The sequence below is a fragment of the Anguilla rostrata genome, chromosome 6 (assembly GCF_018555375.3).
Source record: "Anguilla rostrata isolate EN2019 chromosome 6, ASM1855537v3, whole genome shotgun sequence".
In the NCBI taxonomy this organism is placed as follows: Eukaryota; Metazoa; Chordata; class Actinopteri; order Anguilliformes; family Anguillidae; genus Anguilla; species Anguilla rostrata.
The window spans coordinates 48,260,875-48,284,068 of record NC_057938.1 but is presented as its reverse complement, the minus strand read 5'-3'; the positions used below and the strand labels follow the sequence as shown (position 1 = coordinate 48,284,068).

At 45.8% G+C, this 23,194-nt stretch overlaps 1 protein-coding gene across 1 annotated transcript in view; it reads left to right on the top strand.

The window, feature by feature from the left end:
- galnt14 (UDP-N-acetyl-alpha-D-galactosamine:polypeptide N-acetylgalactosaminyltransferase 14 (GalNAc-T14)) overlaps positions 1-23,194 on the top strand; it is a 75,291-nt gene that overhangs the window by 2,634 nt on the left and 49,463 nt on the right. The window contains exon 2 of the mRNA XM_064340186.1: positions 11,958-12,127. Coding sequence (XP_064196256.1) covers positions 11,958-12,127 — 170 coding nt within the window. The remainder of the gene's footprint in view (positions 1-11,957; positions 12,128-23,194) is intronic.

Genomic DNA, 23,194 nt, shown 5'->3' with positions numbered 1-23,194 from the left:
TGGTGGAAACCATAACTTATGCAGTTGCTTGCTTTGATTTTGCTGCTGCAGATAGATTTTCAATATCTGAGAAAAGATCACTGAAAGGCCTTGATCAGGGCATTGTGAGACCAGGGATATAGAAAAGACTTGTTTTTAAATGTGAGACGGTATCTGGCCGTAGAAGTGAAACTTGTGTAATGTTTGTCATTGTCCTATTTAAACTAGGCCAGTTCACTTTGTTCAGTGTAGCAGTGCTCAATTCATGGTGTTATATTGATACCTGAAGATCTGTTTCCCTCTTCACAATTAGCCATTTGTTTGCTATCCTTGATCAATTTGGTCTCATGTTCTTTTTTTTTCTTTGGCGTGACCTTTCAGTGAAATTCTGCCTGCGCTTGTCTCAACAGTAGTCTGCTTCTTAAATTGTTTTCTGGCACAAACGCCTGCTTTCTCTGGCTGCCCCAGCAGTCAAAACCTGTACATTCCTTCGTAAGTCACATCTTTGTTCAACGGAACATTTGCTCTGTGAACAAACAAGATAGATGTTCCAATCACCGTGTTCAGCTTGTGTGTCACAGCACCAATGGGTCTCAAACGGCTGACACAATTCCAATTATTCATTTTTTACGCAACACAAAATGCTATTCCTGTTCTCTACAGCAGTACTGCGTTTATGTGTTGACAGAACAAAACGGAATATGAAAAGCATTTTTAGCATGTAAGTTACTGAAACCATTTTGCCCTGCAGGCTACAATTTACCAGTAACATAATTCAAAATCTTGCAGATTCAGAAGTGGAATTTCAAAAAGCTCACATTTGTATGGTGTTTAAAGATTTATACTCATTTTTTAAATAGGCAGCTGACTCTTTGAATGAGGGAAACTCTCGTTGGTTCTATTTTTCAATAATGCTTTTGGCAACACCAAAAAACGTGTTTTTTTTTTCAGTGGTCAGTTTCAATATCGACTCCTCTCAATCAATAAGGCTCATCAGTCTCTGCTCTTATGCAAGGGGAATGAGGATATGAATCCAATGGGAATAATGAAATATATTGAAGAATGCTTTCCTTTGAAAGAAAGCACATTTTTGCTAGCGTTGGTGGTCTTACATTCTGAAGATGATCACTATGTTTTAGGGACCATGAACCAATCGACAGTTTATGGGTGCAACCTGGCAACAGTTGGATTTCCGGACTGTCAGACATGCAAAAGGATGTTAGCAAGCTTTCCATTACAAACCCAAAGAAAGAGGATAAGCAAGTTTGAGGAATCCATCTGTTTTCTTATGGCAGATGTGCATTTTCGGGAACGTGGGCGCTGCATGCTTGACTTATTGTAAAGCAAAATATGCTTCAGTGGGCCAACAGTCTTCACTGGTGTCGACAGTAGTCTATCATTTTCACGCACATATTTCCCCGCCATGTGCAATCACAGTAAAGACTGGTGTGTTGTAACATATGTGGACTGTGTACAGCATACAATTAGCAGCTTCCTATGTGGCCAAAGTGTAATGTGGCAGTTTGCGGAGGGTGGTGCTCACTCATTCAGAAAGTACACGTACCCTGCAGCTACGGTTTAGCGCGAATCTGGTTTCACGGAATCTAGTCCTTGTTCAAACCTGCCGGAGCCTTCCAGCAAAATATGCGCCTGTTTAATATTCGTCTACGCCGTGCTTTTATAAAGCTGCTTTCCAGCGAGGAGAAAACACCTCCACGCATCGCTTATCACTTTAAAGCTAATTGTTTGTTCGTCACAATTTGGGAGGCGAAGGAAGGGCTTTGCTTAATTGTAACTCTCGCGCTAAGTGCTTCGGAACAGTTGTCATATTGAGATTATGCTGTCCTTAGGGGTAATTCCCTCTCGCTGCGAGGAACGGGTCAATAAACCTTGCCTTCAACATGCAACGCTTTGGGAGAGCCGGTGCCGTGTAATAATGCGAGCGACGACAGAACTCTGCAGCAGCGGCACAATAAAAGGCTGAAATATTTATGAATTCGTGAATTTGTTGAAATTATCCGTGACAGCTGTTGAAGCGAAGTGATGATTTTCTGTGCGGGACAGTATCGGGATGGAAAAAAAAAACAAAACATGAAAATAGGCTGTAGCACTGCAACCTGTGTGTTTGTGGATAGAGTTATAGCTTGGTGGGATGTGTCCTTTCAAAGCTTAAAAGCAAAACATCCCTATTGTATCTTTGTTCAGTTGGTCAATTAAATAGATGAATCTAATGATTCATATATTGTGTCATGTAAGATTGGTATTATAACATAAATGATACAGTGTTATATGTCATTGAACTGGGCTAACGGACAAGAGGTCTCCACACAAACACACACAGTAATACACAACCACACAGATATACACGTGTGCCTTTTCAGATGCGTTTTCACTAACAATTATTTTAATGTGCATTTGAATATTATTTTATGGTATTTTAATATTCCATCAATTCCTCCGTTGGTGGGTTACTTTTGTTGCTGTGGCAGTGTGCTGTCAAAGCCGTAATAAAATGTCACAGTGTCAGAGGTGCCGGCGAGGGCCGAAGCACGTGCGTCTTTTTTGTGGAGAAAAATAACACAAAACAAAGCAGAGGTTTTCCCGTTTGATCAGTCCAGTGTCTTAGGTGTTGCTCTGATGAAAGGGATTTTCAAAAACGCACACAGGCTACGCCGCCGCGTCAGCTGGTATTTCTGGGAATTGTGGTAATAGCAATATTCAGCTTATTGCTTTTGAATCAATTTCTTCTCGGCTTCTGCTGAAAAAAAAAAAAAAAATACTCGGCTGCTTGCTTTCACAGAGAAAGCGATTCCAGTAATTAAGGTTCCACCGGTACCTGCAGTCGCTCTGATAACCTCTACTCTGATGTTCACGGGCCTGCTGGAAGCACGGGTGGATTGTGTGTGTGTGTGTGTGTGTGTGTGTGTGTGTGTGTGTGCATGTGTGTGTGTGTGTGTGTACGTGTGCGTGTGCGTGTGTGTGTGTGTGTGTGTGTCTGTGTGTGCATGTGTGTCTGTGTGTGTACGTGTGCGTGTGTCTGTGTGTGTCTGTGTATGTGTGTGTGTGTCTGTGTGCGTATGTGTGTGTGTGTCTGTGTGTGTGTGTGCATGCGCCTGTGTGTGCGTGTCTGTGTGAGTGTGTGTCTGTGTGAGCGTATGCGTGCGTGTGTCTGTGTGTGTGTGTGTGCGTGCGTGTGTATATGCACGCGTGTGTGTGTGTCTGTGTGTGTGCATGCGTGTGTATATGTGCGTGTGTGTGTGTGTGTGATGCGTGTGTATATGTGCGTGTGTGTGTGTGCATGCGTGTGTTATGTGCTGTGGTGTGTCTATGTGGTGTGTGTGTGTGTGTGTGTGTGTCCATGTGTGTGAGTGTCTGTGTGTGTGTGTGCATGCGTGTGTATATGTGCGTGTGTGTGTGTGTCTGTGTGTGTGTGTGCATGCGTGTGTATATGTGCATGTGTGTGTGTGTGTGTGTGTGAGCGCGTGTGTGTGTCAGTGGGGCGTGTTATTTTCTGTGGTTTTATTTTTTTCCCCCCTCGGCTGAACGACATGCTATATAATTCAATTTGGAACAAAGGCAGCTGCTTCAACAGCCAGACACACAGAATTTCAAGTCCAAGATTGCTTTGATCGCGCCGAGAAAGTTTAATGCGTTTTTATTGTTTTATTTCATGACCTGAGGAAAGGAGGGAATATTGGGAGCATATTTCTTGCTTACAACCCATGTACATGACTGTGTTTATAAGAGTAGTTGAGAGGAATGGGTCATACATATTCAGCAGAGGTAGAGGGAAAGCAGACTTGGAACACATCTCTGAATAGCTTTGATTAAGTGAACTACATTCTGTGCAGGTAGAACTTCGGTTGCGTAGTCAGCATCAAACAGCATTTACCTCCAAGGTAAAAAAAGGGTTATTATGTGCAGTTGTACCAGCTGTGGCTGCTCTCATGAATAATGTTTTTTTTTGTTGATTTCAGTGACCACCACATCTGTGATTCAAGTGAAGACTCAGATTTCAGGAAAAAAGCCGCAGAAAGACCATGGCAAATCACTGCTTTAAATCGCTGGTCGCTGATTAGAATGCGTATTGGATGTTTGGTTCTTCCATGTGAAAAGCAAGATCATTACTCTGTTGTTCATTTATAATTCATAATAGAAGAATTCATTGTTTATTCTAGAAATGAAGCAGTCATATATTTCATATTCACTGCTTGTTTCATTTTCAGCCTGTGTGTGCTATCGTATCAATATTATATCTGCTTTGCTTTATATCATTTAAATTTTTAATTGTATTGCATATTTACATAAACCTGTACAATGATTGCGCATGCACCTCCAAGCATGGATATGTGTTTCGGTACACCATTAATTGGTTATATTTTTATGTGAGACATTAACATGATGTTGATTGTTTATTCCATGCAAATCAGGGTGCACAGCTTGTAGTGCTGAATTTAGTAGATACTGCAGGTTGTATAATTCTCTCGTGCAGCAAGATTGCATTGTCTGTGTAGCGTTGTCCATATGGATGTGCCAGCATGATATGTTGTTATTACTGCATTGCAGTGAGAAGAATTTCTCTTTTTAATCGTCAGAAACACAGAGATAAGTGCACTCAACAATTCCATACACCTTTTAAATATTGTTGTGCCACTTTCCCTCTCAGAGTATCACAGTAGACCTGTGTGTCTGGTGATGATGACCTACTGTACAACATGAACCTACATTTTGTTTAGCATGACTTCTGTGCAGTACGTTCAGTGTTAAATCAGCTCTAACAGAGTATATATGGTCCCTATTGAACTCATATGCACTCTTATAGAGTTTAATTAACACAGGACATTTCACTGTGTAGGAGGTCAGTGTGTGGCAATCCACTTTTCCAACTGTAAACGTGTAAAACAAGACACATTTGTGTAATAATAACAGATAAAATCATACATGCATCTCATAAATTCATATCATGGCAAATTTCACCTGACCAAATTAAATTCAGACTAGCTTACTTTAGATTTTATTCATTTTATTTCAAGCATTTCAACTTTTGAACTGTGTTTATTTATAGTAAATGAAGTGCCCGGAAACAGTAACTAATACCGTATTTCCCTTTTCGTGGGTAGTAGCATAGGGCATTTGGAGCGTCTGCTACAAGGATAAGTAAATTGTAATCACAAGATCAGTTTAATAATGCACTTTAACCAACTGAAATGGTACAAATACACTTAAAGGACATAGGCTGCTTAAACAAAGGTTACTTGTTCATTTTGCTTTAGTTATAGAGGGTTGATGAACCCTATTGGGTAAAGATGTTAGCAGCCAAACAACTGGCAATGAACTGCACAAACACACACACACGGACACACAGCACATGCGCGCACACGCACACACACACACAACCACACACGCGCCCACACACACACACACACACCCACACACACACACACACACACACACACACACACACACACCACGACCACATACAACACACACACACACACACACACACACACCACCCACAACGCGCACACACACACACACACACACATACACACAGCACACAACCGCACACGCGCACACACACACACTCGCGTGCATCTATGTTCGCTTGGACATAGATGAATTTGCTTAAACAGAAAACAATCTAAAGCTGGTTGTTAATTTGGCAGTGATACATTTACCCTGCCCTTAATTGGTAAGTCTTCTCAGTCTCTTGGCTGGTTTAATTTCTCCGCAGGATTAAATTCACCAATACTGATTTGTCCTTGTTATCTGCAGCAGTGTGGGTAGAAAATAAGAAAGCGAGCTGAAATCAGTCACCTTCTCTTTGTTTCTTTCTGTCGGAAACACAGACCGTGCACTCACGAAATCGGGGCTAAATTCATAACGTTACACTGTGTCCTCTTCCGCGTTCTTTGAAAGACATGTTTTCTTGGCAGAGGTCTTTGCTGCAACTTCTGCCAATGATGAATCTCAGTGTGGGGTTCAAGGAGTCAGTGAATGTTGCAGTGGTAGAGAAATCGTGACATTGGAGAAACTGAGGGAGCAAGTGGGTCGTTCTGACTAGTTTTAGCTTTTAAGTTTAAAATACATTTATGTCAGGCCACAGATATGAAAGGCGCTGTGAACTGCATTCTGGGAGAGGGAAATTTTCTATTTTCTATTCCTAAGTTAAATCTATTTAACTTAGAGAGCACAATTGCTCCACAGAAGGGGAACGTCTGGCCGTGATGGTAACTGTGTGCGCATCTTATTGTTAGCCTTAGAAGTAAAAGATGAATTGACTAGCCTTAGGTGGAAGAATTGGAAAAAATATCGAGAGAAAACATCCCTTCAGAAGGTTTGTGTCCAAAGGGCAGGGTTAAAATTGTGTTTCTGTCGTGAAAGAAAAATTTGAGCTGTCTGTGATGAAACTGCAGTGGCACATCTTGGCACGCATCACGGAATTTGCTATTTTTCATTTCTTAAACATTAGCCGCCTAATGCAATAAAGCATCTGGAAGACGCTGTCATCGGGCTAACGATAAGTCAGCCGAGGCCTTGGACGTACTGTCGCGCTCCGCTATCGCGCACGCACGGACCAGCCGTAGATCACGGGGTGCCAGTGAGTGGCACAGTCAGAACGCGTTATTGCTCAGGCTTTCTGCGCGGCGTCATCATGGAGCTCGTAGCCGTCAGCGGAGATTCTTCAGATTGATTTGGTGTCGGGTTATGCCGAGCTGCTTGGGCGGGGGGGGGGAGAAGGGGTCCGTACGGCGGCGTCTGTGGCGTCTATGATGTGCTCAAACGCATGTGTGACGGTTTCCTGTGTGTGTGTGTGTGTGTGTGTGTGTGTGTGAGAGAGAGAGAGAGGGAGAGCGTGTGAAAGAGAGAGCGCAAGTAATCCTGAGTGTAATCTGGATAAGAGTGTCTGCTAAGTGAATGTGACAGTGAGTGTGTGTGTTTTCTTTTGTGTGTGTGTGTCTGTGTTGGGGGGGGGGCAGGGGATTTAGGGGCTGCTGGGGGGGGTTCTGTCAAATTGCTGATGTCCCGGTCACACATATAATCAGGAGACAGAGCTCTATATGCGAGAGTTTAGCCATCCTTAACTACTGAAGTTGCACTGGGTATTGGTCACTTTGTGGACTTCCACTATCAAAGCATCAGATCCAATCCGGATCGTGTGGCATACAATAGCTGTTTTAAAGAACTGGGCCCTTAGTCACAGACTTATGGGTTTATTTCATTGGTGGTTCAGTACATATTCTTGAGTTAGGCAGGTAACCTGAACCATCAATATTTAGCTGAATACCAGCTTCAGTGAATGTCTAGCCTACAAAATAGGAAAATGGTAATAACGTATAAAAAGTCAGCCATGTCACCTTGAGTAAGGGGTGGTTGCAAATTATTTTGATGAAAAGCCATCAGGGCCAAGCAACCACAGCATGCCGATATTTCAAATTTTTTTCTCCCTTAAATAACCCAGCACTGTGCTTTAAATCAGGAAATGTAAATCTTTAACAAGATCTGACATGTGTTGCAAAAATACTTTTAATGCAATCTGTAGCCTCTCCTAGAAGAGCAGGTTATAAATTGTTTTGACGTCCTGTCTTCCTGTCTTGATTAGGTTTTACACAGTAGAGTACAGTGAATGACCAATCGTGTAAATTTAAAATAATCATTCTGTACTTGCTGCGTACACACATCCTCACCCTAAGGACAAATAAGTTAAACAGTCTTCACAATGTATGAGTACAAGTGTAACTTTTACGATCTTATGCCAATATATTAAGCTACACCAGTGTTATTGATTTCGTTAAAATTATAGAACGCTTTTTATGATTTAGAAAATTTTAAATGCATCTCTTCCAACATGCTGTAATCAATGATTATGGATAAATTTGTGAGCAAATGTAATGTTTTTTATGCATGAGAAGAACCACAACTAAAATGTATTGTTTTTTCTAAATAGGCCATTGGTGTGCCAAAATGGGCAGCTGAGCAGTAAAATGTTCTTTATTGTCATTTCTTAAGTGAATATGTGCTTCCGCAGTGCTCGTCTGTATTCATTTACACGCTTTTTTCAGTATTCTACAAAGTAAATCAGGAATAGGCATTTCGAGTCCATTCGGTGTCTTTTAAAGCTTTGAAAAGCGTTTAAAGGTGTTTTAAGGTGATCTTACTCTCTCAGTTAATTCTGTTACGGGGAGAACGCAGTATAGAATTAATTTATCACCGCGTTAACGCGCAAACCTCTTCGTTGCTATGTTCTCGTTGCGTAGTTTTTTGTTTCCTTTATTGCAGAAGGAGGTTGATAATGAAGCGCCGCGACGAAAACATTTTATTAATATTTTCCATTACCGAAAGCACTCAGAGACATCTGGCATAAGTTATGCCGGCGCTTGCCGCACTCCAACCATTATCATGCTAAACAGTCTATCTTCAGAAGCAGACGTCTGCAATTACCAGCCCCCATTACGGGCTGCGGGGACGGTGTTGGGCCTCTTGTAAATCGGCAGGGCATGACATCTGCCTGTGATTGACAGCGCCCGACAAGGAAGGGGATTCTTGGCGCAGAAAAACTTCGACGACCCGAAGCCCCGTTAATGTAGTCTCGATGTGGGCGGAGGGTGGGGGGTGGGGGTGGGGGTGTGGGGGGTGGCCTTGGTCGTTACCGTTGCTCTTGAGCTTAAATCAGTCACCTCCTCTTTGTTTCTTTCTGATGGAAGCCCAGGCCGTGCGCTCACGACATCGGCTAAATTTCATAACGTTACGCCGTGTCCTCGTCCGCGTTCTTTGAAAGACATGTTTTCTTGGCAGAGGTCTCTGCTGCAACTTCTGCCAAAGTCGGTGATGAATCTCAGTGTGGGGTTCGAGGGGTCAGTGAATGTTGCAGTGGTAGAGGATTCTTGGCGCAGAAAAGCTTTGAAGGCCCGAAACCCCCGTTAATGTAGTCTCGATGTGGGGGGGGGGTGTAGGGTGTGTGGGGGGTGGGGGGGGGCTCGTTACCGTTGCTCTTTTTAAGAACGTGGAAAGAAGGAAGTCGCGTTTCCCACGCGCTTTGGGTTACGCGGCTCGGCCGTGCGTTGGGGTCCCCGTTGTGGTCCCTGTTGTGGTCCCCGTTGAGCGCCCGCCCGGACCCACAGATGCAGTCTGCCGCGCGTGGCTGTTTGTACGCGCGCTCTAATGAGCTTCCCGCTGCGCCGCGGCCCCGTCGTCAGTGCTGGGGGGCACCCCGAACGCGCCTTCGCGAATGTCTTACCGCGAAAGCTCCCGGGAGCCATCTTTGATTCCCACACCGCAGCCTCAGATGGAGAAACTGTCTGCCTGGGCTGTTTTGTGGAGTCAGAAAAGGGGACTTTCTTCCTTTATCCTACAGCAGGGGGGTTTTCAACCTTTGCTGATTCAGAGCCCCTCACCCGGACAAAAAGGCATCCAAGGGACCCCCCATCATAAGTTATGTGTTATATTACTGGATTTATCTCAGTAACTGAAGAGGAGTTCTTTCTCTCTCCATAGGAGAAGATTTATATTATTGAAGAGGATGAAGACAAAATTACTGTTTTAAAAATGGGTGTGTGTGAGTGGATGGTCATTAACAACAATATAATTGGGACACAGTGTTAGCCAAATAGGTAGCAAAAACGAGCTGTTCTGATCCTCACTAGTCAGCAACTCTAAATGCATAATTTGCATGCTACCTTGCTGCCTTTCTGTAGTGTTAGCGATATGATAAACAAGCAGTCAAAGAAAACACTAGATTGAAATTACTCGAGCTTGCAATGTGTTGTGTCTGCTTCGGTGTTTACATCAAGCACGTCCGTTCCATTTTGACTTCCTCTGTGACACTGTTTGTGTAAACATTAGGCTGTGCCATATTGGTCACAGATAATGCGGAGGCTTCTGCCAGGCCTGTGTTTTTTTCCTCTCGGCGAGCTGGACTGGGTGTTGGCAGTTTGCTCGAGCCTGCGGACCCCTTTGCCAGAACCTGCAGATTTATCGCACTCTCGTCCAGAATCCCAAGCGGCGGAATCATCGGCGTTGTTTTTGTTCTGACCACGCTGCGTCTCCTCAACGCAGTAATGGCTTCTTCCTCAGAGGGCTCCTTGAGACAGACTTTAATATGAGAGCAGCACCAGATGACACGAAGGGTTTGAAGAGGCCTTGACGCTGATTGGCTGCGTGTTCTCATTTTAATGAGACCGCATTTGCGCAATCCTTATGAGAAACGTGAATTTGAATCTCTTTCAGTCATCAAAACTTTGTGAAAAGCCCCAGTGCAGTTTGCAGCTCCTACAGGTTTGTAATAATCTAGAAACCTCAAATAATGACAAACTCGCTCAGTTCACTTCAGTCCCCCCCTCTATTCTTAGGAAAGGGTGAAGGGTCACATCTGCTCTCGGGTAATAACGGCCATCAATTCCTCTATTGCTGACACTGCAGAACTGATGCGTTGCGCCATAAGAAAGATACAAAAAGTGAAACTTTATTTCTGTACGACCGTGAAGACATTGCTTTCATTGCCAGGTTTGTGGCTGATAAAACAGGGCCGGAGAGGGAGAGAAAAAGCAGGTAAACATTGCAGCGCATCATTAGAAAAGAAACTGAAAACGTGATTCGAAAATAATCCATCTGCAGACTTCGGCAAGGCATTATGTGTCATAAATGTAAGAAAGGAATGAAAACATATTAAAGAAGACAGTGCGGAACGCTATATTGTGCACATTATTCTCCAGCAAGCTATCGCGGTCCCGTTGTCCCCTACGAGCGGAATAATCCAAGGACTTATGTCTGAAAAGGTAATGAAATTCACCGCCGTTCCAGCGGGGAATAGAGAATAACCTTTGCCGCATCCTCCAGCAGAACCTCCCGCAGGTGGATTAGGTTTGAGGTATATTGTTGCTACAACCCGACTGAACATATTAGCGGCCTTTATTACTATGATGTCGTCGGCTGGCTATTAGCTCGACCGAAGCAGCGTTGCATGAAAATCAAGTTTAATCACATTACATCAGCGGGGGGATGATTCATGTTCTCTTTAGGCTTTTGGTTTAGGGGGGGGGGGTGGCTGCCTTTTGTTTCCCAGCAGCCGGCGTTGGGACTTGACAGCCTTTCCCACAATGCACTGCTCCTGTCTTCTGGGTTTTCGGCGGGGAGTCATCATTACTCCCACTTTCTAACAGTCACCAGGGGGAAAGCAGGAACCAGTTAGTTGGTAAATTACAAGCGGTAGCCCGCCAGGATGCTGGAGTCAGCTGCTAGTGCTGTTAATAGACCCTGATATAAAATGTGTTGCATCAGTGAAACAAAACGCAGGAAAGGAGGGACTCTTTGGCACTTTGGCGACGGATGCTTCAGTTTATTAGTGATTTTAAGCTGCTGCCTTTGCAGAAAATGGAGCCCGGCGTTGTTGCTTGTATCAGGCTGTTATTTATTCACCCTCTCGTGTCTTACAGCCAATTTTCAAAGTGTAAGCAGCTTGCTTGCAGTTTCCGTAACAACAGACGCGTTGTCAAAACTGAGTACGATGACAGACGTTCATGAACTTGAATAACACAGACAAATGTTATCTTAACATTCTGCTTCTTAACAGGATGGTCATTTGATGATTTTTCACGGTTTGACATGAGAGGTGTCAATTAGGAGTCAAATCCTACACAATTCTTGTTTTTTTCTTCTTAATTCAGCATTTTAATACTTGAGCTACAGAACCGGGTGTCTACAGTGTCAGGTGCAGTATTTAAGCGCCTTAAAAGCTGAAATAGAAAAAAAGGTGTAGATCAATGCTTTGCAGTCTTAATTCAAGTGAGACGATATCTCGAGGCATTATAGTTTTGCAGGTCTTGTACAAAAAATTGTAAGAGACCATAACCCAGACATCACTCCCTCTTGACAAAATAACCCGATAAAGAGATAAAACTGACGGCTTGAGTGAGTCTCGGCTTGGCGTTTTTTTCTTCTCGGACAGCAATGGCATCTCCTTGCTTTTTTCCCTTTTTCAGCTCACTGAAGCCGAATGGGACGACCTCCTGGATCAGTTCGAAGAGAAGCACTACCTCAGTGTCCGGAGATGGAAGCCGGGCCAGGACCCCTACAGGCTGTACGCCTTCAATCAGCGCGAGTGCGAGCGGATCCCTAGCAACCGCGCCCTCCGAGACACCCGCCATTACAGGTAGGCTACGGCGTGCGCTCTCGCCGCGGAGAGGCTGCGTTGCAGGCTCTGCGGTGTGGAACAGGAAGGAAGTCGTGCAAAAACGGAACTCCGCATTTGAATCGTTTATCAATTTGGCTTTCTCTGTAGCTTTATTGTGTGTGTTTGTGTGTGTGTGTGTGTGTTCCTGTATTTGTGTGGTTATGCATGCATCTGTGCGCCTGCATGAATGTGTAGGTGTGTGCGTTTGTTGTTGAGTGGTTTTGTGTATGCGCGTGTGTGTTTGTTCAGTGTTTTGTGTATGTGCGTCCGTGTGCGCTTTTGCCGTCGAGTGCTTTTTCGTGTGCGTGGGCTTGTCTTGTTGAATCTGCACATTTGTCTCTGTGTACACAAGTACGAATCCCTGCCTTTTCCACTGAAAGACTTGTCGCTGTATAAATGACTCGCATTGTTCCGGATTATTCTCAGGCTGCCAGACCGCGCTGCCTCTGAATTGAAGGATTGCTTGTTTCTCCACATTGTTCCGAGCTCAGCCGAAGAAGGAGGATATAGCTCTTAACAGATGACAGCAGATTTATCTGTCGGGGGGGGAAGTCGTGGCTTGACGCCACGAGCGTGGAAAGAGATAATTGGGGCACACGCGCGCCAGTGTGTGCGTACAGCACCCCCTCGCTCCGACTCCTCATTAACTTTCCTTTATCCTGATGCCCTCGATTGAACCGCGCTCCTCCAGATTTTAAAGTGGAAATGATTGCACATTTCACTACCCCGCTGTAGTCCCCCCCCCCAAAAAAAAAGAAAAAATCTGCCCCGCTTGACAAGGAAGCCGACTGTATGCAAAGAGGGTCTGCTGCGAGGGGCGCTCAACTTGCTGACTAAGTGCTGACTAAGTGAGACATTTATGGTGGGGTTAATGGTCTCGTAGTCAGTCATTCTGGGGACCAGTTGTGTTCTGCCTCGGTACTCTTGAGGACATTATTCCCAGCACTGTACATTTGGACCATGTACATGTACTGTAGCTCAACGAATAACCCTTTTATTTTACAGTTAGATTTCACTTCATTAGTATCTCTCTAAATGTATCGTGTAACTAACAGCATCAACACACACAAAAAAAATTTAAGTTAGCTTGGAAATATTTGTACTGCATGTAATGTGAAGGTACGCTCCTTGTCATTCCTACTGATGGCAAAGTCATGTGTGTGAAGGTGCTGTTCTATTCTTGGCGTATAGTCAAAGTGACACAGTCTTTCGGGTACTGGACCTGGGACCAGAATGTGTCAGTTTTGACACCTGGTGGTGTAGGCCTACCCATGCAAAAGGTGTTTATTGATTCTGTGCATATCAGATGCGTGTCAGAATCAAAAGCATGCTTGCCCATCAGACTCTGATGATACGAGATGGCCCCGCTGTCTGCTGAACATGAATGCGATTATATGGATTCCTGTTGTTGCCGCCCCCACGCCGATCATGGAGGACGGGGGCTCGGTGCTGTGGCTGCACATGCTGAAATAATTGGTGAGACGAGGCCGGGGTGTCTGCCGGATCTGGTGGGAGTCGGTAGGTAGTGTGCCGTCGACTGCGTGGGCGTGGAAGTGCTCATCCGCTGGAGATGAGGCTCAGAGGGTCAGCCTAACGCCCCCCCCCCCCACTGCTGAAAGAGAACAGAGTGGCGGGGGGGGGGGCGAGATGCCGTTCCCAAAGCTCCGTGCACAATCAGCTGAGTCAGGTTTGAAAGGGCGAGAACAGGAGGTCTCTATTGATTTTTCCCCGGCTGTGGCTGTCTTCGTCTTCCGAGCGCTCGGAGCCTCTCATTAGCTGCGCCGCTCGTTAGCCGCTGCTCGCGTAGTTTGCGCCGAGCGGCCGGGGGTCGGCTGGGAGCAGGAAGGGGGAAAAAAAAGGGCGGTCTTTTAATGGCGCCGCCCTGGTGGCGGAGATAGGGTGTTGCGTTGTCCACACTGGCAGGAGGCTGTGTCTCACTGTGTCTCTCTGCCCTCCCCGGTCGGCGTGTGAGTTTCGCGTTCGTACTCATCGCCCTTTCAGTTCGCTATAACGAAGTCGAGCCGGCTTGCCCCGCGACAGGCTGCGTGAGTGAGTGGGAGGAATGCGGACTCCCCGCGTGGATTTTGGAAAGTCTCCCACCTTCCCCCCCAGACCAGCGTGGGCGAGGCGTAGCTGTGGTTAATGCCCCCCCCCTTGTTTAAATCGTAGCGGGATGCTGGAGCCCGACTGTGCGAGGTCGGGTGAACGGGACGTTGTAGATTATGTGCTGTGGCAAGGTGAATTTTACGGCTGCTGCAAAGACATTTGTTCAAATATTCACGGCCTCTAATCCGCCATTGTCTTCCCGTCCCGGTAAAAAACCGTCTCATCGGAGGCCGCATGCATCCGCGGGGGCAGTGCCTTTTACCCTGTTTCCATTTTTTAAATTTGTCAGCTTGTGTTTTGTTTACCCCGGTGAGATCAAACGTGGGTCCTCTTTAAGAGGCTCTGGCAGGCCCTTGACCTACGTCACTTCGAGTTATGTAAATCTGCACGTAGGTAAATTGTTTTCTGAGAAATTGAAAAATCAATACGGGAGAAGCAAAACGTCGCTGTATGGGAGCTTACGCTCACAGAAGATGAGCGTGGTGAGATGCCCAAAGCTCCTCCCAACGCGTATGTGTACTGTAGTAATAGTGTTCATATTGTTCCTTCGTACTGTGTTATTAAGCAAGTCTTGCTATTCCAACTGTAAAATAGCATTTGCGTTTGGTTTAAATATTGGGCTATGATTGCGGTTTACATTACTTAAGGTTTATAATTTTTTCTGACCCATAGTGCCTTTAGTTATACATTAATTTTAGAGTTACGCATAAATGCGGTCCCAGGAATATAACCCTTATGCAACTCGGGAATTTGTACAATATAGCTGTATAAGTAGGCCTACTTCTTTTAATGATAACTTCCTGTCCCTGACTTGCTGAAATGGCCTAGAGCTAGTTTGAACATCAGTTGTCAGCAGCGAGCTCCAGATTGAAAGCACTCTGAAAGCATCACTCTCTCTCAAAGTATTGTTTCGTACATCTTGCGCTGCATACGAAATAATACATTTCGGTACCCCACTGGGGTTATTCAGCTCGGGCGAAGAAAAAAAAATTTTTAATGACAAATTTTCTGCTTCCTTCTTGTGCCACTAATGCCAGCGCATTGGCAGAAAGGAAGGATCTAAAAACTGAATTATAAATTGACCTTTTCTAACAGGGCATTTATTATTTTCCTCTCTCACTTCAGGGAGTTGCAATGATAGTTAAATATGCATTACAGCCTACACTTCTGAGTCTCACTGGCATCTATCCAGAATGTGCCTGTCCTGTCAGAGGCCAGCAAACCCTGCGGGGCGGTAATCATTTACGAGAGCGTTACCCTGGGAGTGAGGGCTTCTGTCAGCAGGTTATTGGTCGCATTTGACTCCTCTGGCCCATCAGACATCTGTGATCTGCTTGCAGCGGGTCTCCAGAGCAGTAACAAGCCCTGCTGAGAAAATACGGGCTTAAACCAGCCTGAGCTGGTTAAGCTGGTTTGAGCTGTGTTTTCAACACTTCTAGCTGGTTCGACCTGCTGCTCACCAGCTGACCAGCCTGTTTGACCACCGACTTAGTCTAGCAGCTTATCTAGCTTTGACTAGCTTTGTTCAGCTAGAGACAGCTTTGACCAGCCATAGGCCAGCTTTAACCAGCTTAAACCACCTTAAACCAGCTCAGAATCCTAGCTGGTCTTAGCAGGAATTATCAGCCCAGAGCCCAGTTTAGCTGGTGGCCTGGTTGACTCCACCTGGTTGGGAGACACTTGTGTTAGTTTGCACCTTCCTGAACTTCAGGGAGAAAACAGAAATGAGGGTTTAAAAATTAATTAAGGAAAGTCATGTCATATTTACAGAAAGAGGAGTAGTGTTCTTCAAGATTGCCCATTGTTTGCATTCAAGACCAACAAACATGAACTTTGAGCATCGGTTCATCGGTTCGGGTGTTTTACGAAGGTAAACAAAGATCCCTTTGGAAAGGGCAGACGGTAAAATAAATTTTTGCCAAGTGTTCTCTGTGGAATTGGGCTCGCCTGAGAAAAGGTCAAAGGTTAACAGTTCGTGTTGGGACAGTGAGGCATCACAAACCCAGTAGGGCCAGTCACTGTCTCATAAGAACGAATCATAATTCTCTGCAAAAGGAATCCGTTTGATTGGCCCAAACCAGTCATTGAAGCCAATCAGTGAATGCACACGATAGATCTGGCCTGACATGTCTCCCCTTCACTGTGCTTAAGATTCTCGTTCCCCTTTTGCGGAAGTCCTTCCTGTTGACTAGGCCTGATGCTGTCTGCGTATCTGGTGACGCCTAGCATTACCCCCTGCGTTCCTGAGTCAGACGCGACAGTGCATTCATATTCTCCTGAAATCCAGGTTTGATTATGAGGTAGGAAAGCTCACGCTGTGCTGCCTTTTGGTCCTGGTGCTCGAGCCCTGCTCATCAGCAGGGTTAAGGCCAACAGGTTTTTGCTCCCAGCGAAAGGGACTAAGAGATTAGCAAACCATTCTTGGCATGCGGCCTTTGTTTAAAAAGTCGTATTTGCAGAAAAAACTGAAACGTCGGCCCTTGTCGTGCCTCATCAGCAGGGCTGGAAATATCTGTCCGCTGGCTGGCAGGCATCCCTTCGCTGTAATATTTGCCTTGACGGTGAGCCAATTTGGAATATCCAGCCTCCCCTCCGAAGACACAACACGGTGCTGCGGCATGACTAGCCTTAACGAGCCAGCCACAGGGACCCTCGTCTGTTCGTCCGATGCGTTCCCGTCACCGCGATGCGTCTTTCCTCATACAGGAGCCGCGTCGCGTTCTTCCTGAGAAGGAGTCCAAGAACGGCTGCAAGTGACCATTTAGACCGCCAACGCACACGGAACGTGGACGCGGGGAAACGTGCGAGCGGAGTTGTGGTCGCCTCACCGAAATCGAATTGAGATTCCTGACGCGCGTACGGTAAAACGTGAAAAGTCTTTTCGCGACTGTTCCAACCGCCTCGTCCTCGGTCTTCCTCGTAGAAGCAGCATGTACCGAGATGTTTCATACTTCGGCTAGGACTGTTCCTGGAGCTATTTCTCACAGGAAGTGCTTGTGCTTGGGTGTTTTTTTTTTCCCCGAGTCTTCATTCTGCTTTTCAAGCGCACACCAATCTCTATTACGCCTCAGGGGTTTTGTGATTGTGGAGAAAATACAGTGCAGGAAAAGAGATAATTACACTTTCGCTGCCTCTCTGGGTTTTTTTTCTCCTTTTTTGTTGCTTAACTAAATGAAGCTTTGAATCACACCAGGTTTTTACCACTTACAGTCTGTACAAACAAGCCACAGCTCACTGGAATCAAGATAAAGAAATAATAATAAGGCCAATCAATCACTCCCCCCTCCGCACACCGTCTTGTCCTCTGAGAAACCGGTGGTCCACTGTACGTGAAATCAAGTATGAATCATTCACAGCTCCGGTAAAACTGCTCCTGCTCCTTGCTCTGTCGACTTGATTAAAAAGGCAGTGGGGACAGATTGAAGGGATTACATTCTTTTTAAGGTGGCTCGTTTTTCACCTTTGATTAAAAAAAAGAGGCATATTAAAATCGGGATCACTGAAGCGTTGTGTGCCTTATTAAGCTGATTTTTTTTTAATACCCTCGTATACAGATTAGTCATGTTAAAAATCTCTTCCTTGGCTGTTCTTTCCGCCTGCTCTTTTTATGAGAATAGAAGGGAAAGATTTTCTGGGATGTTAAATGCATGCTGGGTACTTGGCTGCAAGGACTGAATACAAAATTGTCTCAGTGTGACATGAAAGGCAATCGTTTATACCTATTATGATTTGCATTTGTGATACTGAACGCTAGTTCCTATCATCCACTGTAATTTATTTTTAAATAACAGTTTTTCACCTACACCATATGATATTGTGCAATCTACACTTATCAACTAAAATATTAAACTATTGACATATTTATTTGTGTACACATTTAATTATGTACAGAAGAATTTGTAAATGATTATACTGAAGGACACCAAAGTAATTTCATTAGCTCAGGATATGGACTTATGACAACTGTCAAGCAGCCAGAGGCCTAAAGTCCTTTCTCTGATCCCAGACCTGGAGAGCAGGCACTGGCACAGCACTGAACGCGAGCCGTCCGTCTCCCGCCCCCTGCACCTCAGAACCAATCATAATTCTCTGCAAAATGAAACACTTTGATTGGCCCAAACCAGTCATTGCAGTCACCCCTGCACCTCGGGCCTCTTCTCGTCTCTGTTTGACTTTCAAGATGGCTGAGACAGCAAGATGGATCAGCGAAGCGGCCTTTATGACCACAGCGGTCAGACAGCCCCGAACGTGACGCCCCTCCCCCCCATCTCCCCACCTTCCCCCGTACGTGAGCGGGACTCCACTGCGCTGCCGGGAGAGCCGCGGAGGCGTAGGGGGGGGGCGCTCCCGCGGGGGCCCCTCGACCCGTCTCTGTTTTTTCGGAGCGCTAATGAGATAATTCATGCAGGAGGCGCGGGATAATGGAGCGCTCCCCAGATGAAAGGAGCGGAGGTGGAGCGACCGAGCGCCTCCCCCCCCCCCCCTCCCCTCCCCCGCCCCCGCAGTCGCGGGAGGCTTCGGCGGCCTTAGCGTTGGCGGTAGCGCGCTCCCGCTTTGATCTATGTCGCGTGCTTTCCCGCGGCCTGCATCACACGTTTTTACTGCCTGGCATTTGAAACCTTTTGGGGATTTTTATTATAACAGTAGTGCTGTTGTGCAGTTATTAAGTTGAGTTATATAATGTTAGTATATAGATTATGGGCAGTTAGTGAGCCAGGGAGTTTTTTTTCTTTTTTTTTGATTTCGGGGAAACACAAAGTAATTTTCAACCTCCCCAAACAACTAAACAACTTTATTTAATGGCAGCTCAGTTCTTGGATGTAGCTGCAGTAGTTGAAGCACAACCAAATAATATCAGCTTGACTTTGATTTTTAAAAAATCAATAAGGTATGACGTTATGATCTAATGTGCCTTTTTGCAAAACAATTATTGGAAATGTAAGTAACAGCTCCTGTATGATGTCCATTTAATCAAATCGCTAGCACAAATATAATATTCATGACTCCCTAAATCTTACAGTATCTTACGTTCGCTTTAAAAAATGTAGTGTCCTTCAATTCACCATACGGAGATCCAAAGACAGCTGTTCAGTCAAGTGTATTCTGTAGTGGTCTGTTTGATAGAGACGTTACTGCAGTGCAGTGAGAGATAGCGTAAGTCCTGTGTAGAATCCCAGCCGGTCTTATTTGAAACCTTCAGGCATCCTGCCAACCAGGGGGTCACATAACCCTTCCACTCCCCCTTTCAGAGTGTCGGCTTGCACCCGTCCCATCGTAACCCATCGCCAAACCTGCAGATCTGACTTTATCTCCTCCCCCTTTTTCTGGGTCAAGTGTTATTTGGCCCAGTGTGGCCTGACCTGTGGCTCCCCTGGTCTGGGCTGCCAGATCCGCCCAGCTCTGGTAGAGCCCACGCACAGTGCTGGGTCACACAGCAGTTTGAAACAAGAGAACCTGGCATCTCATTTGCTCTATGCTGCAGATACAGAGATGGCAATAGCACTGCTAATGTATGGCGGTTTGAGCCGCTCCAGGTCTTACCACCAGCAGGTTAGCATACCACCAGCATTACATTAGATCGTGTTCATTTAGCGGTCCAGAGCGGCTTGCCTTCGGGCATCGGCCTCCCGTAGAGCCTGGGCTGGCTGGTCGCGTCTGTAGTCGCGTTTCCATCCCAGGGATGCGTTATGGTTCGTGAGTGGGCTGATATACACCCTGCCCAGTGTCTCTCACCTCCTCCTCCTCCTCCTCCTCCCTCCTGTCTGGTGTCTGTTTCACATCCTCCTATCTCTCCCCTCTCCCTGACAGGCAATCGTTGAACAAGCGAGCGTTTCCGTGTCCGAGCACACGGGAGATCTAAGGGTCTCCTCTGTGAGATCACTGCCCCTTTTTTAACAGCGTAATTTATGTGGCGTGGACAGCGGCCCTAAAAAAGAGGCGGGCGGGACTGCAGGAGTGTTTCAGGCCCAGTCGAAAAGCCGCGTTTTGTAAGTTCAGGGACGGTTACGCCAGTGCGGCAAAATAGCTGCCGGGTTGTGTGTGGTCGGAGTTGCGTATATTTAACTCTCATTAGCAGGCCGCAGGAATGCACGTGACGTCCTGGATGTCGGTCGGGGGACCGCCCGAAAAGACCTCGGGTCGCGCCGGAAGATCGTTTTCCGTCTAGCGGGGGCATCGCCAAAGCATTAATAGGCCTATTGAATTACAGCCTTGCCGTCTCACGCCCAACCCCACAGGCCCTCTGCTATTCCTGTGCTCTCCATGACGGAACCGCTCTATTTATTCCTCTCCTTGCTTCAAATGCCGCAGGAACTGCCGCCTCAGTCACTTGACCGTTTTACAACTCGAGCCAATCGGCGTCTAAAACGCACCGTGTGACATTCATGCTGCAAACTTATGCCATGTTTACCAAGTTTAATAGTCTAAGGCAGTCTGGTAAAAAAACAAACAAAAAAAACAGTGAAATGTTGAAACTTTAAACTCTTTTTTCTTGCGTGCTGACATGGCTTAGCACCTATATTGCCCAGACCCATCGCAGACAAGTCGTTTTTTTTACTGCTTATAAATATTAATGCGCTACCGGAGTTATTTGCAAGTTATTTTCGAGAGGCGAACATGCGGTTTAATCCATTGTGCTCTTCGGTGTGACACGGGCCGCCGCTGCTTATTCGAATGGCTGTTCGCATTATGCGTCATGTGTATTCAATTTTCAGCTCCGTTTGGCCCGCCTGAATCCGCCGTGTCGAGATGTGCGATAAAGCCGGCCCGCGTTTACGCTTTCCCCCGACGGCAGTCCGCGCCGTCGTCGCCGCTCTCCGATTTTCTGAATTCAGAATAGACCTAATACCCCCCCCCCCACCTCCCCCCCACTTCACCGCCCATTCGCACAAACCGACAGCGTTTCCGGGGGCGACTTCAGCGCGAGTTGGCCAAACTGAAACTGACGGAAAGTAACGTTTCGTATTTGTATTTTTCGTATTCGTATTTGCAGAATTCTTGCATCTTTGCGACGCTATGTTTTATTTTTTAGTTAATCGTCGTAACTCGATGTCACGGAGGTGACTTTATAAAGAGCTCGGCCCACCTGCTCTGTACTGTTTACATTTGTTATGGAAGAGACCATATGAGCGTCAGGCTGTCGGGTTCAGGGGCTTCTGGCCTTCTACGTAAACTGCAGGGACAGACGGCCGCCTCCCCGTGAGTTGGCTCAGGCGTCCTGTGACCCTCTCCAGATGGGGAAGGCCGGGAGAGTTCCAGGCAGAGGGGGAGCGTGAATACCCAGGAAACCGAGGGTCAGATATGGGCCAGGAACGCGATTACAACACCGGCCTACACTCGATTGACATTCGTCCTTAACTTTGACTCGTAATTAATTATTTTTATGTGCAGATTAGACATTTAGGAGATGCTTATAAAAAGCAACTCACAGAAGGTGTATTTAAACAAGGGCAGAAAACCTAGTGGTAAGCAAAGCTACAATCAGACCTGCACTATGCTACTAGACCTGCGAATGATAACAATGAAATTATTTGGCCTGTACAGTTGGGCAAGTTCAACGCCCACCAAAATGAACTCATCAAACTGGATTTGTGAAGAAAATAATAAACACCTTGCATTTACAAGTTGTGAAATCGCTATATAAACCTTGATTGAATCCAGGATGTAGAGTCTGTCACTTTGTCATCGTTCCTAATAGTCCAACGTGATTAGCAGCGAAGCTCGTCTGACATAAGTGGCCGTTTAAAGTAAGGATGATTATCCGTTTCCGTGAACACTACATTGCTGCCAATAAGCAACAAACGTTTAATGCCCCCTCAAAGCTAAGGTAAGGCACGGCACCGGCTGCTTAAGATCCAAATCTCCGAGTAAATCACAGATCTTTTCATTCTGACATGTTTCGATGGGATCGATGTGAAAGATTACTTCCTTCAACTCCTAGCCGCTCCGTCGGGTAGCCTGCACTCCCGTCCCGTTACAGATCCGTCCTGCGAAAGAGGAGAGTTTGTCTCGGTCGTGTCCTTCGCGCGGTTGTCTACGAGACTGCATCCTTTAAACGGATTACAGTCAGCTGATAATGCGCTTTAAGGAGCTCCACACGTTCGGCGCTTTCACAGCCTGCCGAGCGTGTGCGTTTGATTTACAATAATAAGCCGGGGCTGCAGCTGAGACAGACCACTGTCAAATGCAGCGGAAAAAAAGATGCCTCTTACCGACAAAGCCTTTTTGCAGAGAACAAAAGTTCAAGATTCAAATGAGGCATTTTTTTTTTACATTTCACTACAAATAGCAGGTATAGTTCAAAGTGAGAACTAATAAAAAATGTCTCAAATAAATGTACTAGGGGAAAAAAATTACATTTTACAAATGTCTTTTTTGCTGATAGTTTCCAGTTGCATTAAAATTCTCATGTTCCAGCTCAGTGATCTTTGCACAGGATAATGTTTATAACCCCATAAATTAACAAAATGGGAAGTGACAGCTAAGGAATATCTGGAGCAACGTGCAGCACACGCTATTTGGAGTCTGAAAAAACGCACTTCGGGCGCGGTGGCGGGGTCATGGGAATAGTCACTGTGAGTGGGAATAGTCGTCATAGAACATGAAAAGCCTCTTTCAGACACGTCGCCTCGCCGAATGCCATGTCTGAGGCGGTGCTGCTGCTGGCATCGATGGCTGGGTGTCAGATTTCTAAGTGATTTGTCACTTCTTGTGGATAGGACGGGTTACTCTGCCCAAGCCTAAATAAATCAGACCTTTTTTTTTTCCTAGGCAAGGATCCGCTTTCAAATAAGATATTAAGAAGATTACATCACTGTATTCATAAATAAACATTCATGGTGGTGCCTGTTTGGCTTTGAAAGTACAACGGGAATTGGTTGACTATTTCAACAGTTTTGCATGCATTTTTTTTGAAAACACAAACAATGTAAAATAACTAGG